The sequence below is a fragment of the Phoenix dactylifera genome, chromosome 3 (genome assembly GCF_051530095.1).
Source record: "Phoenix dactylifera cultivar Ajwa chromosome 3, Ajwa_hap1_PhDact_Kaust_v1.1, whole genome shotgun sequence".
NCBI classification, from domain to species: Eukaryota; Viridiplantae; Streptophyta; class Magnoliopsida; order Arecales; family Arecaceae; genus Phoenix; species Phoenix dactylifera.
In genome coordinates this window covers 46,896,652-46,913,802 of record NC_143192.1, presented here as the reverse complement: position 1 = coordinate 46,913,802, position 17,151 = coordinate 46,896,652, and the positions used below count along the sequence as shown (strand labels likewise).

The following is a 17,151-nucleotide window of genomic DNA, read 5'->3' as shown; positions in this document are numbered from 1 at the left end:
CGATAATAACTTTCCCCTGAACCGGCCGACCCGATAATAACTTTCCCCTGAACCCGCGGAGCCACGGACCCAAATCCCAAACGGAAGAAAAACACCAAGATCATGGTGGTTGCGGGAGCCTCGTCCTCTTCCTCGTCGAGCATCCTCGGAATCGCGAGCAGCTTCTTCTCCAGGGCGCTCCACTCGTCCAAAACCTCCGCGGGACCCCCCACGGCCGTCCATGGAATCCACGTCTTCCACTGCCCGGTACGTTTCTTGGTTCCTGTTTGTTAATTTGAGGAGGAAATAACGGGGACGGGGAGTGTGGATGGGATCATGGGAGTTAGGGTTCTCATTCTTTTGTCGGCAGGATGTGGTTGGGATTGTTGCCAAGCTGTCGGAATGTATTGCGTTGCGAGGGGGGAACATACACAGCGTGGATGTGTTTGTTCCCGAGAATAAGCAGGTCTTCTATTCCAGGTGGTGGGTGTCAGTACTTCCCCTCACTCTTCTCATTTGATTCAAATGTCCTTTATGTGAAATATTATTCAATGAATCTTTGATGCTGCCCAGTTGCGTTCTTAATTAAAAAGGATATGAAGTAGGTGGCGAAAAAAAATGGGATTTATTTCTGATGGGAGATCAAGATATTGTTTCCCCCCAATTCGATGGTTGTTGGCCTTTTTAATGAGTTATTTTTTTCTCTATACCCTGAAAAGCTGTGTATAAGTGGATACAAGTGTGGTCAAATATAGTTACTTTCTAAAGGTACTTGTACTGATGAAGCTGAAAGATCGCCTTGTTTTATTTTTTACTTTAAATAATAGAAATGTATGCTAAGGAGATGAAGAAGTGACAAACTCATTGCTTCAAGGAGATGAATACCTCCTAACTACTGCTATGAAAACAGATGATATTCAATACATCTAAAGAAATGAAAGCTGTGATGTGTCAATTTTGATTGATTCTTGTTGGTCTAGTGTCCATAGATGGATAGAAAGTGATTCCAATATTATCATAAGGAATGTACAATGGGAATTGACCAAGAAGAAGAGGCAAGAGAGAGATATTGTAGTCCCGTAGGAAATTGAAAATCACATTTTGGATGGATTCCATGAGAATTTAAAGGTTGTGATGTTGAAGGCCTTTTTGATACCTCCTATTGCTCCCTTTCTTTGCATCCACTTCTTATCTAATTTTCACCAAGGACTTCCATACCAGATGGTTCAAGGTGTACCACACCGTACCGAATCGAAACTAGTACGAACCTTATATTCGGATCGATACAAGCTCCGTACCACCCTATAACAAGGTGTATCGTCTTGTACCTAAATGTATCATGGTGCATATCAACTCGTACTGAGATGTACCAAAGTGTATCGAGATAAAAAATAAGAAAAATGGGTCAAAAGTTGTTTTGGACGGGATATGTATGTACCATACCGATTCGTATCGTACCAAAACGGGTAACGTACTGGTACAATATCCGGTACTAGAATTACAGGCCTTGATTTACTTTATGGGAGACATCACACAGATATGTCGGAAGGGCATTTATATAGCCTGTTAGGATTGTGATCAAGTTGTTAAATATTGGAGGGATAGATTGGATGGTTTCATGGATTATCAAAACTTTTTGTTTTCTTTCAAAAACTTAAGAATATAAAAAGTTGCGAGGAATTGGAAATGAATCAATTGTAAATGAACTGAATAAAAATAAAAATCATCATGTGTAATCTTTTAAAACAAAATTTATTCTTAAGAAACTATTTTAAGACGAAGCCAATAGTTAGCATGTGCCAAAGTCCATTTAACATCCCTAAATTGCCTTAAATCGTATGCAAAAAAAGTCAAAAAAAATCTAAGAGAAAAAGAATTATCACATTTCAATAAGATTCTATATACATAATTGCCTTTACTTTCAAAGGAAGAAAAAGATTTTTTTCGTATTCTGTAACTAAACTTCTTGTGACCAAGATTTTAAATCCCGTGGGATGGGGATGCCCCGGCCAATTTCTCCATGGAACGGACACCCCACTGTCCCACCCCGTCCGACAGTGGTCTTGGTCATGTATCCTGGTAGATATCCTCTATCTCTCTCTCTTTCTTCTTTCTTTCTTTTTTTCTTTCTTTTCTTTTCTTTTTTATTTTCTTCCTTTCTTTGGTCCTTTTTATTCTACCTTCATTTCCTTTCCTTTTTGTTTCTTTTCTTATCCATTCCTTTATTTCTTTTTTTTCTTTTTCTTCTTTATGTTTCCTTTCTTTCTTCTTTCCTTCCTTTCTTTCTTTCCTCTTTCTTCTTCTTCCTCCCTTTCACTTTTTTCTTTTCTTCACATTTCCTTCCACTTTTTCTTTTTCTTCATCTTTCCTTCCTTTCTTTCCTTTTTCTTCTTCTCCCCCCGCATGAATGTGTTTCGGAGTTCCGACCCAATCTCGGTCCTATTTTCTTGCAGGAACGGGACGAGACAGTTGGGACGTCCCCCATCCCGCTGGAACTTAAAACCTTGCTTATGGCACTATAAGATTGACTTCTCACTCTCTTAAAGTAACAATGATTTTGGTTATGCCTAACTTAGCATGATTTATCTCTCCAAATATCAATTATCCTTATAGGAAATAGTAGAAACTAAATTTCTGCAGTTGTTTGCAAGAATATGAAGACTACTAGCTTTTAGCTCTCATAACTCTCAAAATTCTTTTCTATTATCATTTCAAGTTCCGAACCATACGGAGATCTCTTAATTGATCTGTTAAAGGCTTATTAGTGTATTGTACTTAGATATGCTGCTACTCTACCACTAAGGTTTATGTATCACCAATGTAAAGATGAGTTATTTAACTATAGTTGATTGCTCGAAGTTGCATAGTTTCTTGATCTTTTTAGTAGACATGTAATATCTTGATTACATGCTTCAATTATTTCTTATGCTATTGAATCTATTCTAAGAGTACATGGTGCTGCAACTTGGCAGTGAATTTGTATTTCATCCTGCACGTTGGCCGCGAGATGAGATCAACAATGACTTCATGAAATTATCCAAGTTATTCAATGCAGAAAGATCTGTTGTGCGAGTACCTTATTTAGACCCAAAATACAAGATTGCAGTTCTTGCTTCAAAACAGGTGAGAAATGGTGTGTTGAATTTTCTGGAGGAAAACTGTTCATACTTCATACTTAGGCATGCATGACTAAATTAACTCCCAGTGGCCTCAAATATTTCTTACCTTTTTTGAGAAAACAAAAAAAAGTTGCTCACTGTGATTCTAGTAATGGCATATCCCAAGGTAGAGGCTGGGTGCTGAGATCTTCATGATCTGTTACCCTCCCCTGCACTGGACCAACCCCCCCTCCCCCTCGCCCCCCCCCCCCCCCCCCCCCCCACCTCAGCATTTTAGGTTTTCAATTATTATGCCTCTTTTATCCATGTTTTATCAACTTAGGTTATTTGCTTTTGTAGGATCATTGCTTGTTTGACTTGTTACACAGGTGGCAGGAGGGTAGACTTCCTGTGGATATCAGTTGTGTGATAAGGTGAAGCATATATACAGCAACATTTTATTTCACGGTAATATTCTTTTCTGCACTAACTTAGAAATATGTATTGTATTACCACAGCAATCATGTTAGATCTCCGAATACTCATGTTATACGATTCCTTGAAAGACACGGGATTCCATATCATCACCTGCCGACAACTCCACGAAATAAAAGAGAGGATGAGATTTTGGAATTAGTTGCAGATACTGATTTTCTTGTGCTTGCAAGATATATGCAGGTACCGTAGTAATTTGCTTCTATACTTTTTTTTTGGTTGAATTATATCCAGGGTCCTTGCTAATAATTTTATTATTCCACGCTATTAGAAACTAAAAGTTGCACTAGCTTTAGTTACTATTGAATTGATTATACTGAAAATTGGGGAGACTAATATGATTTGGATTATATTTCTCAAACCATTGCAATGTGGGGTGGAGGGGGGAGCATTTCATTCAGCAACTCCTGAAACTAAGAAAGCAATATTGACGGTCAGAATTTTCTTGACCAAAAGGAAAAAAGAAAAGAATTGATGGTTAGTTACATGAGTTAAAGATGCTGGACACGATGAGACCAAGTGCCAACTTGTTCTTCCCAGCTTGTACCCTGCGAAGCAAGTACCAACACTGGTTCTGGGTCAATATGAAGTACTGGGCACTCCAACCCTCCGTCTGTACTGAGTCAACATGACACATATTGGCATGAGACAGGCCTGTGCCAGTGGTACTTAATCCTTTGATTAGAGGGAAGTTAAAAAAATGGAATTGAAGATCTTTGACATTTAATGGAAAGTGAAGCTACAAGTGTCATTTCTATTGCTTGTTAATTTAAGAGCCTCGAAGAATCAAAGCTATTTGGGAGATTAAAAGGGCAGTGGAACTAGTTATCAATATTGTCAACTATTTTAAAGGGGTTGGAGTAGAAGCTTACATAGTAAAATCTTTTCAAATTGAATGGCTTGATGGTTTGACCAAATTTTCTGGTCCAGGAGTAGTCGTTTATCAGCAAAGAGAATTGCAGCGACTCTCAAATCTTACAGCAGTAAGCTTAGTAATATATGATTGCATTCCTATTTTGGCATCTAAGTAGATAATTTTTAAGTTAGCAAGAGCAAGAATCATCGAATGCATACTTGTGCTGCTTCGGACACATTTTACACTTCTTATGGGGTAAATTTAAAAATATGTACTTTTTGATTCATGCAAGCAATTTTAAACTTATTGCTGTTAAATAATTGCACTGTAGATCATGTGGTGGGGAAATCTACAAAGAAGGGATGAGGCTTCTCTGGTATTTTAGATCAGCAAGTATGGCGATAGCTATTATAGGAAATCTTTGAAACTAATCTGCTAGATGGAGGTTAAATAGAGATAAGGGGACACTTCTGTGCCAACTGTTTAACATTAGTTGACAAAGTAAATAACTTTCATATGCTCTTCTATCCATTAGGCTCTCTCTCCCTGTCCCCCTCCCTCCCCACCCTATTCCCTTCCCTCCCCACTTTCTTGCTTTCTTAGATAGTTTGCCTGTGGGTCGTTTGATAGTTGATCGTTTAATAGTATTTTTCCTACTATAGTATTTTTAACCTCAGGGTCAAATGTTGGAATAATGCAACTATGTGATGCATCTACTAATTGAGCCACCGAGGATCTATAACAATTCAATTCATGTTTATATTTAAATAACTCCTTTCTTATTAATGATGGTTCATAGAGGAGAGTTTGCCCATTAGAGATTAAAAGCATGTCCATGATGCTTTTTGACATTCTCCATGATTGTTGAAGTAATAGGAGTGTTGAACGAAATCATAGTTGATCTTAGTACGCTTTCTACGCTTGTGAAAAATTGGATCTTTACTATATGAATAGCACTCGATATGTCATGATTGTTGGAGTGAAGCATCAAAAGCAACACCTATTCTGGGCAACTTAGGCTATTGTCTACTCTATTTGTTCAATAGATATGGTTTGCCGAACTTCAAGCCAACATGCCAACATCCTAATGAATGCAACATTAGATGGTTTAGATCAATATAGGCAAATCCATGTCAAGTTGAGAAACCTTGCCGTTTCATCCAATTGATCAAAATAGTGATATGATCCCATCTTGGTCGGAGTGTTAGTGTGATTAAACTATTTTCAGAATGTGAGTGATATGCAACTCTAGCTATAGTCAATGGTAAAAGGTTTGATGGTTTCTTTTTTAGGTGATTTATTTAGATTTCAGGTTGCCTAGCTCTCTGAGGTCTGTTTCCAATATGGTCCTCCCGTGTCAAAATTTGGCATGAGAAATACATTTTCCTTGCTAAAATCTAATAAATTAAAAGATGTAGTGAACATAGAGAGGAAAATAACGGCCAGAATTTCCTTATTTGATCAGTGCATTGTACTAAGTTCATGCCTGGGTTCAGTCTTTGCCTTCTCTGGAAGATTGGTCTTTCTTTAGTTCCAACTATCTATTACTAGTTTGAGAATTTTCTAATTCATCTGTCCAAACTGGGAGGTTTGAAAAATAGCTAATGGTTAAAAATATCATAGTTGTCATAATGTATGCAGAATTTGATGGCTGCCACTATAAACTCAGAGGATTAAAAAGGATTCAGAAAAATTGCTGGAGATTGCTTTCTTATACACGCTCCTTAGTTATACTAAGAAATATTTTAATGAAAAATTCAGCAAATTAGACTACAATAGGTTGTTTTTTTAACCATCTCCATGAAACAGGGCTATCTTAATAAGGGTCTTGTTCCTTAAAGAGGGAGTAGTACCACTCTTTTTTAGTTTAAACTAAAAAAGAGAATAAAAGAATAGAAAATCCCTCAAGAAAGAGAACCCATACTCACAAACAAAAGAGCTGAGCTTGCTCTTTATGTTTTCACGACTTCATGCTGACCTAGGTGGAGAACACCTCTGCATGCAAATCTATCTTATTAGGGTTTCAAAACCCTGGAAAAGATCCCAAAAACCTCTGCTCTCTAAAATGTCTGAGGCATAACACTCATCTGGCATATCATCTTAGCCTGATTGTCCACAAACTTTTGCATTTCTAAACTGTTTGAACTGATGGAGTTAATCTTCTCCAGCAATTCATACTGACCTAGGTGGAGAACACCTCTGCATGCAAATCTATGTTATTAGGGTTTCAAACCCTGGAAAAGATCCTGAAAACCTCTGCTCTCTAAAATATCTAAGGCATAACACTCATCTGACATCTCATCTTGGCCCGATTGTCCATAAACATTTGCATTCTAAGTTGTTTCAACTGATGAATTGATCTTCTCCAGCCAACTAAAACAATGTGGAGACATGTCATTGGATATTCCTCAATAGCTTTCTTTCTGTATGCTTTTGTCTTCTGAAAATCTGCCCAAGTCAATTTCAGTAATATCTGGCATTCAAAACTTTGATCACTATTTTACCAAAAAATACAGATATTGTCTGGAAGGTTTCTAGAGAGCTATGGCAAAGACATTATTAACATTCATCATGGCCTTCTTCCATCATTCAAGGGTGGGAATCCTTCTAAACAGGTCTTTGATTCTTGTTTTTTATAATTATATGAACTGGAACTACCTTTTAACATCTCTTTCATGAGTAATCTTTTAAGTTGCAATATAATTGTCAGGCTTTTGATGCTGGGGTGAAATTGATTGGTGCCACAAGTCATTTTGTGACAGAAGAACTCGACTCAGGTGCAATTATTGAACAGATGGTAATATTCTTAGCATTAGTAATCACATCACTTATCATCTTTTACTCATGCTTGGTTTATGAATTGGTGTCATAGTTTGACAACCTTCCTGATACGACCATCCATCAGACTTTTTAGATCTAACCAATTTTGTTTCAATATGAGTAATCATTAACTGGTTCATGATCTTGTAATTCTTGCGCTTAGCAATGTGTAATTGGCAGTTAATCTGTTATTGAGGGAACAAAAATTTGCTGGTAAAGTCAACGTAACAGTTGGAGAATAGGCATTTTGGACCCTCAAATAAGCATGACTGAAGGTCCTTCCTACTGTCTGTTCAACCATGAATCCATCAAACTAGTAAGGTTAGATTGCATAGTTCATGCATCACCATTGCTAGTCTTCTGTGAATAGTGTGTAATATCCTGCATGATATCCATATTCAGTTTTATTTGCTAAAAATTCTTCCAGTGGGACAAAGTTGGCAAGCAAATTCAGTAGGCAATGTGTGTGAGAGAGAGAGAGAGAAAGAGAGAGAAGGAGATGCTTAATCTGACAATATCATGTAAAAGAAGAAATTTGACAATTAAATGTACAAAAGGAGGAGAAAAACCGAAAAAACAACCCACATGAATCTGAATATATTGGGACAGTCAGGTTGGCAAAAATATCAATATTGCAGTAGGTGCAGGTCGAAATTGATTGTGGATGGGACTCGGCTAAGCAGAGACATGTCAGTATTGTCGATTCTTTAAATTCTTTTGGTGTTTCCTTTTAGCAGCACCATCCTTTGAGGGCTACAGGGACAGAGACGAAGAAAGGTTCTGATTACATTCAAGAATATCATGAGTTGTATTTGACTTGTCATCACCATTTTCACATAAAAATATACTGCATAATTGAGAGAATTTGAGCATGAAGTGGCCTCTGTAACGGCTTTAGTCAATGATGCATCTTATATCCAATTATAGTGTGAATTTGAAGTGATAAAGACTAAATGCTATCATGTTCTTCCTATGGATATGGTAGTAGATGGGGCCTCAGATGTCTGAAAGAACAAAGACTGGACATTAGAAATGCTCCTGATTATTACATGGCAGAGTATTTTCAGTGTTGCGTAGGTAAACTATTGGACTTCTCAGGACATTTTTTATGCCATGACATACCCTGACACTTATTTGTTTTAACATGATACCATCATCTCCCAACATCAATTCTTGGAAATTCTAATTTATTCCCTAAATATAACATCAATTAAAGTGAGGGCCTTGTTAAATTTGTTGATCTGTGGGTTAGCTGGGTCAAATCAATATTATATGCATGCACCCATGCATATCCACACACGCATCAACAGAGGTTGATGTGTTTTTATCTCATCTTTTCCAATGTGTGGCATGTCAAATTTTTTGATAGCTAATGCCTGATGGCATGTTCCACAGTTTCAGATGATATGTACATCATCTATGGGAACAACATAAAAAGGAAATGGAAGAATCTAAATTTCAGGATATGAACCTAATTAATAGTCCAAAGGGCAGAAGAAATTGTTACCTGGATTGCAAATAAACAGGGCAATATTACAAAAAAACTCAAGCAATCATCAGAACTGACCACATATTTTATGGCATAAAATATTAAAAGAAAACTAACTAAATGATGTTAGGGTTTAGGGTTTATTGCATCCATGATTAGCTATCTCACTGATGGAAAGATAGTTACTGAGTAATGAACGTGGCACTCCAATAATTTACATCATACCAGATTTATCTAGGAGTGATGGCAGGTGTTAGTAGTAAGGCTCTGATACCATGCCCAGCAGCGAAGCACTTGAAGTAGAAGATTTCAAATGTCAAACTAGCATGGAGCTTGTCCATAGTATAGAACTATAGATTGTTTAGGTTCACAGGATAGGGAAAATTTCGATGTGTAGAAATTGTGATAACTAGACATTAACATCTTCAAGCTTCTGTGTGGCAATGAAACAAGGCAAAGATCCCAGCATTGTTTTCTTTCTTGAGGCTCTAATCTACTAATTATCAAGGCTTTCCATGAGAAGGTTAAATTGAGGGATGTATGAACAGTTTAATGAGTATTATGTGAAAAGATTATGTTCTGGGAGTTTAAAATTTTATCAAAAGGACGTTTTTTATGAAAGTAAAGAAAACTTTGAAGCTCTTTTCTCCTTGACAAGAGCTCAAGCTATGGAAATTATCGGTCCAGACATGGAGAGCCATCATAAACCCAATCATGAATTTAGAAATGAGAAGTAGGTTCCACAATTTGTTTCTTCGTCATTATGCTAATATTTGTCACACATTACTTCAAAAAAGGGATATATCACGAGTATTAGTATGTTTTTTCTTTTTATGGCATTTTGGCTGCTTCTTGTTATTTATTGTGGTAAAAATTAGAAAAAAAGAACTGCACATGGATGTGTGATGCAATTTAAACACTTCTAATTATTAATTAACACTAAATGTAAAAAATTAAATGGTAGGGTGAAAATTTGCTAATTTTCCTATTTTATTTTTAAATGGAAAAGGACAGATATAATAATCTATGAGATATATGAAAATTATGTGCTGCTATGCATCAAACCACAGCATATCATGTAAAGTTGAGTGGCAAAAAATAGAGAAAGCATTTTTCCCACCTGAAATTCTGTTAAATCATCTTTAATTCAATCACATATCAATAAAGTTATTAAACAATCAACAAATTTATGTTACTCCAGCAGGTTGTTGATTTTACGTAAACAAATCCAAATTTGAAGTTAGAATCAGACAGAAGAGGGGGGGATCCCTGAAACCTGTGTTCATTTTGTTGGAGTTTGGATTAATCCTTGTTTTGACAAAAATTCACTCTGATCTTGTCAAATCACTCACTTTTTACTTGGAAAGTGACCTCGTGAATGGTCCTGGGAAGTAGAGGCAGGAACACCTGATTGGAGAACATAGTTCAGGGAGATTTCTCTGAAGAAATCTTTAAGCATGTCAAAATACCGACCATTTCATTGCTTGCTATATTACAAAGCAAACTGCCAAGTGGACATCCATCAACCATATCTACCATCATGTTCAATGATCCCCCTTTTAGAGGATATTTTTGTAAATATGTATTCATCCTTTTGATCAATTCATCCACTTTGATATGATATGGTTTTTTTCTCTTTTGGTTTTAGAGAGACAAAAAAAAAAAAATAGCAACCAAAAGTGGAAAGATGTTTAACATCTGAAATATTTAACACATTTGAACTGTTAAAAGATCTCGAGATCATAGTCAATTATCTTGCTCTTTCTCACATGCATTGCATGTGCTCAGGGCTGGTAGCATATCACTGGGATATGCTATGATGGGCCCATATGAACCTGACAAACGCTGATGTGAGCTAGTACATAATTCATACATCCTAAGTGTCAGAAACTGGTGCTACATAGTGTTTCTATTAACAGAATTGCTTTTTGGGAAAAGGGGGGAAAGGAGTAAAATATCTTGTGGAAGCATCATCTGATCAGTTTGCCCAAGTTCAGTTCTATTGTTCTATGGAATGCTGCAGTTCAACAAGAATCTGCATGCAATAAAAGACATGCTCTCTTTCTTCCCATGTGAGCCCAGCTGGCTTGATACGGAGGCCTGCAGGCCAAACCTGCGAGTAAACGGCCCATCACCAGATGTCTGCATGTTTACACAGCCAACCATGCCAATCCCAGTTCTTCTGACCTTCATGTGCTTCTTTACACAACCTGCTCTCTATCGACGAACCTATGGAAATCAAATCCATAGAAGAATCTCTGGAAACTCAAACCTGTGACACCATCCGAAGAAATGTGAGCTGCTACCTCATCCATGGGGCTGTTGTGCAAAACCACAGTATACTCAAGCATGCAACTAACGGTCTACTGACGAAGCTATGCAAAATGAGTCATATGTTTACAACCATTGTTCTTTGGCAGGAGATCATGTACATGGGATATGAAATCGTGTTTGCTCTCTTTATCTACTTCCTACTGCTGTGAAGTTACCTTCTCGTAGTCATGTCAAATTGATTAATTGTCAGTTCTGATGCTTTTTTTTTTTGAAGCAGGTTGAGAGAGTTTCTCACAGAGATACCTTACAAAGCTTTGTGCAGAAATCAGAGAACCTTGAGAAGCAATGTTTGGCACAGGCACTAAAATCATACTGTGAACTTCGAGTGTTGCATTGTGATACAAACAAGACTGTTGTATTTTGAAGGAGGTTGGTTTTAAACTGGCGCAATTTCGTATCAACTCCTCTATTACTTCGGTTGTAGAAGGATACTTATTTTTGATATTGTATTAGGTTTTTATTCTCATTGTTGAGGTTTCCTTGTGTCATGCTTCATAATCTTCATTTCTATCAATGCGAGGAAGAATGCTTGATAATCTACTATTATTCTATTCTGCTTGCTGTTTAATTATTCAGTGATACGGGCTTTCTGAGTAGAGAAAGAACAAAATTTCTTTGCTTCATATCTATATACTTCACTGTTTTCTGCATATTGGCTTTGTGGACAAAACTGGCTAGATAGACTACACTAACCGAGTTTGAGTACTTCCAGGTGGTGCTTTACATGCTCTGCACTACCAGTTACTTGTCGAAGCAGATTTTGCACTGCATCCACCCACTTCTGTTTGCTAGTCCTGTTCTCACATGCAAACTCTATTAGTCCTTGAGCTGTTCTCAGGCCAAAATAGCATCTCTCTTCAGCACAATCCCTTTCATGCCCCGGCCATGCTGGAACCTCATCATACACACCATAAACAACACCTGCTCATTATATATTATCGTCAGAATAATCCGAAGCCTCCAATTCTGCGGGCCAAATAAATTGCTCGAATGCTAAGAATATGAAAGTGAATCCTAGAGCTTACTCTTTTTCTTCTTAGAAAGTGCACCTCCAATGTGTTTGCACTTGAGCTTTACTATGACCTGAGATTATTTTGGATTGCATTAGAACCCACAGTATATCAAAATGAATTGTGATATCTATTGTTTCAATTCCTTGCCTGTGACTTCTTGTTGATATACGCTGACACTCTTTTCCAATGTAAGGTCCCTGCGACATGAATGCAACACATCATCTTATCGTTGCTTCTGTTCTTGGGAACTTCCTTATGGCATTTAAAAACTTCTTTGCTGTGATCAAAGGTAAATAATTATCGCAGCAAGAACATCATACCTTTTCTTGTGCGTTTGAGCAGCTCGCCTTCCTTGCACCAGATATCTGGGCTGCCAAAGTGGCTCTTTTCATAAGGGATGACCGCCGAGTTGTTCCTTCCTTCTCTTTGCACTCTCAATTTCAATGCTGAAGCTCCTCGTAATGCTGATGGAACAAAATCGGTAAGCAGTCAAGACCAAAATGAGAACAGAACAGCTTTAACAAGGTGCTTGCTTAGGAATCAGCTGTTTAACTCCAAACCTGTTGCTGCTGCTGCTGTGAGAGTCATCAGATCACCAGGGGCTCTAACATCTACTGCAGAACTAACAGCAGAGGCCAAGTGCTCATGGCTGGCTCCTGCTAGATTTGCAATCTCTATGCAATGAGATGCCAGTAGCTCGGTTGCAGAGGCCATGGCTGCATTCATCTTTGAGTTTTGATTCTCCGAGCTTGTGCGTGCAGCCACGGCAGCAATCGCTGCAGCTACTCCAGCTACCGACGCTGCGGCATGGATGCGGGCTCTCTCCGCTCGAACCTTCTCTTTCTTCGTTGCTCTAAACCAGCTGGGCTCCTTGTGGTGAAACCATTTCTCAGTTGTCGTATGGCGTGTGATGATTGAGTTCAAAGCAGTGCATGGCTGCAGAGTCATCATAATGTATCGGAGGTGATTAGATAATGGAAAATCATACTTAAGAAGGACCTCCCAAGGGTAAAATTAGCCCTCAGAACATGACTGTTGATGTCAAATAGGAATCGTTGGGCATAAACTCTTTTTCAACCCATGGATGTGCGTGTTGTATTCTGCCTATTTTAACACCTTCCTACTCACCTGACGAAGGAACTAGGCCAAGGCCAATTCTAAAGTTGGTCATCCCAATAATTTCTAAGATGCCAGCAGAGAAATGTTCTAAATTTGGTTCTTTATTTGGCTTTGGGAGTTATATTCAAAGTAAATTATAATACAATAGATTTTTTTAATAATCAGTTCATCATCTGAAAATTGAAAAATATGAGCCCATCGGAACGATTGAAAGGTGGTGAGAATATCGTCATACTGACAAAGTTTTGATGTCCAAACAATATAACCAACAACTAGTTCAGCTGATCTGAACCAAGCAGACACAAAATGTTTCAACTACCGACGGTCTCTCAACGGCTAGAAAATTCGAAACTTCGGTTAATAGCAGTCACGGAAGAATAGCTTACTCTTTGCCGACGTTGAGCAGCAGCAGCAGTGAGAACCAAGTTCTCGGGGATCATCATGTCCGGTAGGCGATCAACGACGAAGTGCCTCTTGTTGTTGCCGGCGAGGAGCGCCTTGGAGATCTCCGAGGCCGACACGCTCCACGACCTCGACAAGAACTCCATCGGCTCCCTCGGCGTCTGCGGCGGAGGAATGGCCGGCATCTTCACAGCCTCCACCTCCTCATCCCCTCCCATCCCGTTCTCCAGACTCGGTAAATCCCCCCTCTTCTTCCTCCCCAAGAAATAACCCATCTCCATCCCTCCTCCAATGCTAATATTATAGACTGCTCTCCTCCTTCCTTCCTCTAGAATTTTTAACTCGGCACTTGGAAATGCTTCTGGTGTTGGCTATTTATAGCGAGGAAGGCCACACTGACACGGAGCACAAGGGAGACAGGGGGCGGACAATCCCTCTGCGCTCCCTTTTTCAGCCTTGGTTTCCCTTCCCCACCTCCTATAAAACTGTTCCTAGAGTAGCACTCTCCCCGTCCCTATACGGCTATACGGGGAGAGAGTCCCAAACGACTTAATTCCCGAGGGGCAGCGTTTAAAATCTCGAAATTTCGAGCCCGTCGAATTCCCAAGGGTCCAAGTAGATCGATTGTCCCAGACGACTTAATTCGAGAGTCATCATAAAAATAATATATCATATATAATTATAAATAAATTAAAAAATATTGAATTTTTACATGCAAGTCCTTGCAAATATAGCTAATCATATTTTTCCTGAATTCATACATACATATATTGTGTGTGCATACACACACAGATGGATAAAAGAAGGGTCATCTTGTTTTTGCATAGATACTTTTCTGGCTAAATTTTTAGATAATAGTACTAATAAATAACCATTTTAAGTATAAATTGCTTTATCGACCTTTTATCTTAGCATTTTAAAATTTAATATAAAAAGGTACTGGCAGTAGATTATACTAAAAGTTGTTATTTATTAACATTGTAAGCTGAAAATCTAAGAGAATAATATCCGTACAAGAACAGAATGATTTGAGGGAATATATATATATATATATATATATATATATATATATATATAGAGAGAGAGAGAGAGAGAGAGAGAGAGAGAGAGAGATTTAGGAGACAAATATACAGTAAATCATATTTGCAAGGATACATATATATATATATATATATATATATATATATATATATATATATATATATATATATATATATATATATATATATATATATATATATATATATATATATAGGCAATATAGACAATAGAACATTTTGTAATAATTATGTTAGTATGGTTATCTACAGTGTAACTAAAAATGTTTATAAGAATAATTCTTAAGGATATCAACAAGTCAATTTGGTAAGAAAAAAATTTGTTGTTACATGAGACAGATCAATCACGCCCTCGTGCTAGTATTTGATCAAATTTTCACCCATCCTAGCTAATTCAATTGAATCGGTGATCCGCATAAAAACTCGATTGACTTATTGAACTAGATAACTAAGTTTGGGTTTGGATTACTTAATTAGGTTACTTGAGTGATCCAATACTGATTAATTTAACTTGGAATCCTCAGACAGCGAATGGAGAAGTGCAAGGAACCTGCGTTCATTTTACCTTTATAATTATTGCCCTTTGGGTCTTTGGAGAAATATAAAAACTTCGGCGACATATGATCCTGGTAAGCCGGCGTGAGCTCGTGCATTGCCGCATGATTCCCTGCACCTTTTGCTTGCTTGCCGAGATTAATATGTCGAGGGATGGCAGGGATTGTGGTCGATTGATTATTTTACTACTTGTTTATTTCAAAAGAAGTGGAGGAGAAAAAAAATAATTAATAAAAAAATAAAGAAATATCTTAGTTTTTAAAAGCAAGAGATAAGCAAGTAATTTTTTTGTATGAATAAAATTTTCATATTTTATGAAAAAAAATAAGGTAGAATATAAAAAAAATTAAATTTTTAATAATTATAAATTGAGAAAAAAATTTCAAAAATACTGAAATGAGATAAGATTTTTTTTATTATTATAAGCATAATAGATATTTTATACAGAATTCTCAGAAAATTAGATACTTAATCAAATATAGGCTACGCTGAAATATACCACTTTATACGATTAACTAAATATTTAAAATTTATTTTTTCAAACATTATATATCTAAATATCAAGTTTCTAAAAAAAATATTTTAATAAAAAAATTATTTTCACGAATAAATCAAACACGAGACTTTTGTGTCACGCGAGTAGCCACGATAGGTGGCTTCTGGGGCCCTTTGTTTTTGTCGGGCGTTTGGCGATGGAATGGAACATTCGGTGGGGAAGCGAACTAATTTGGCTGGTGATGGTTACTTTTTTTTTCTTGGAATTGTTTATGCGTCGCCAAAGGATCTACCGTTTTGAACCGTGGCGTTTTATTGTCATGTTTGCATGGAACTTTTGAGGTCGTGTTTGCAGTGGAAGAGGCGATGGATTCTGCCGTGAAAATTATTTATAACTACTACATGGACCACTACTCTTTTCTTGGAATTGTTTGTGTTTGCAATTGCAAGTTGGCCACAAACAGCAGCTTCTACCATCTAAATATCGGCTAAAATACTTTTAGAAATCAGCTATTTAATTGGATGCAAGTGACGAACATAGATAATTATTATATTCTCTCCCTCTCCCTGCACACACACACGCATACGTGAACATTTAAATATGTATAATTTTCAACTGCTCATCACTCTTACTCTTCATCACATCATCTCAAGCCACCTATAAGAGCAACTGGGATGACACCAGGGCGATCCAAATTTAGGTTTCATTTTCAACACTTCACAAGTGGACAAGTAATAGGTTGGCTCCACTAGTTAACAAAATACTAGTTTTCTCATGCGACGGGCATGTATATAATCTATCCGATTATAACAAGCATAGTTTAAATATAATTTTTAGATGCATAGCAGGCAATGTTTAAATACAATCAATACAAATTTCAACCACAACAAGCTAAGTTCGATGCCTTTACAACCAAAGAAGCTATCCATTCTCCATAGCATTTTAGTCAGACTAGCTGCATCTGATCCTGCACTGCTTGCATAGAAGTCTTATATACTATAAAGACGAACTTTGCTCCAATTTTATGTGATGTAGATGCATGCGAGTAATTTGCAAAATCAAGTCAAGAGGACGTTGGTGAGGTTCAGGAGTTCAGTGAGGTTCAGATATCACATATGTTCAAAAAGGCAAACAGTGCAGCTGACTGTATCGCTTGCTTCGTCGTCCGGTACTCTAGAGAGTTTTTGTGGACATCGGTGGCGGGCATATCTCAATCCTTGATTTTTTACTTTCTCTTGATTTGGCAGACACGTTAGAGCTATATAAATTGTCGTTTCACCACAACAATAACAAAAAAAGAAGAAGAAGAAGAAGGAGGAAGAAGGGGGACCTTGGTGGAGCACTGGAGTCAAACTTTTCCTCTTGCTTAAACATTTTATATACATTCTTTAAGATCATGTGCAGCAAAGGAAGAGACATCATCATCAAAATTTGGAG

At 37.3% G+C, this 17,151-nt stretch overlaps 2 protein-coding genes across 6 annotated transcripts; one reads left to right on the top strand and one right to left on the bottom strand.

Moving 5' to 3' along the window:
- The first annotated feature begins 50 nt into the window (after positions 1 to 50).
- On the top strand, positions 51 to 11,611 carry LOC103716541 (formyltetrahydrofolate deformylase 1, mitochondrial-like). Of its 5 annotated transcripts, none has more exons than XM_088718674.2 (8): positions 51 to 246; positions 350 to 468; positions 2,952 to 3,102; positions 3,438 to 3,511; positions 3,596 to 3,755; positions 6,945 to 7,043; positions 7,139 to 7,205; positions 11,289 to 11,422. In XM_088718674.2, exons 1-8 carry the CDS (start codon positions 103 to 105, stop codon positions 11,291 to 11,293), a joined length of 819 nt encoding a protein of 272 aa, XP_088574800.2. In that variant the 5' UTR covers positions 51 to 102; the 3' UTR covers positions 11,294 to 11,422. The 5 variants fall into 5 exon arrangements, with proteins under 5 accessions (XP_088574800.2, XP_089785843.1, XP_088574799.2 ...); XM_088718673.2 differs by having other exon boundaries at positions 52 to 246; positions 7,139 to 7,225; positions 11,289 to 11,611; XM_008804572.5 differs by having other exon boundaries at positions 54 to 246; positions 350 to 462; positions 7,139 to 7,225; positions 11,289 to 11,611.
- LOC103716540 (uncharacterized) lies at positions 10,418 to 14,057 on the bottom strand. The gene is made up of 7 exons (XM_008804571.6): positions 13,590 to 14,057; positions 12,645 to 13,020; positions 12,405 to 12,548; positions 12,232 to 12,281; positions 12,097 to 12,154; positions 11,765 to 11,992; positions 10,418 to 11,009 (listed from the first exon to the last, which is right to left on the bottom strand). The coding sequence occupies exons 1-7, from the start codon at positions 13,884 to 13,886 to the stop codon at positions 10,939 to 10,941; spliced, it is 1,224 nt and encodes a 407-aa protein (XP_008802793.4). The 5' UTR covers positions 13,887 to 14,057; the 3' UTR covers positions 10,418 to 10,938.
- Positions 14,058 to 17,151: the final 3,094 nt, after the last annotated feature.

Bases quoted from the DNA above. Each gene is read 5' to 3' on its own strand.
- LOC103716541 (XM_088718673.2), top strand. From the start codon at position 103: ATGGTGGTTGCGGGAGCCTCGTCCTCTTCCTCGTCGAGCATCCTCGGA. The intron at 469-2,951 runs GTCAGTACTTCC...GCAACTTGGCAG, and splicing joins TTCTATTCCAGGTGGTGGGT to TGAATTTGTATTTCATCCTG. The intron at 7,044-7,138 runs GTCTTTGATTCT...TATAATTGTCAG, and splicing joins GTGGGAATCCTTCTAAACAG to GCTTTTGATGCTGGGGTGAA.
- LOC103716540 (XM_008804571.6), bottom strand. From the start codon at position 13,886: ATGGAGATGGGTTATTTCTTGGGGAGGAAGAAGAGGGGGGATTTACCG. The intron at 12,282-12,404 runs GTATGATGTTCT...TTCATGTCGCAG, and splicing joins GCTCAAACGCACAAGAAAAG to GGACCTTACATTGGAAAAGA. The intron at 12,155-12,231 runs GCAAGGAATTGA...AAATAATCTCAG, and splicing joins ATATCAACAAGAAGTCACAG to GTCATAGTAAAGCTCAAGTG.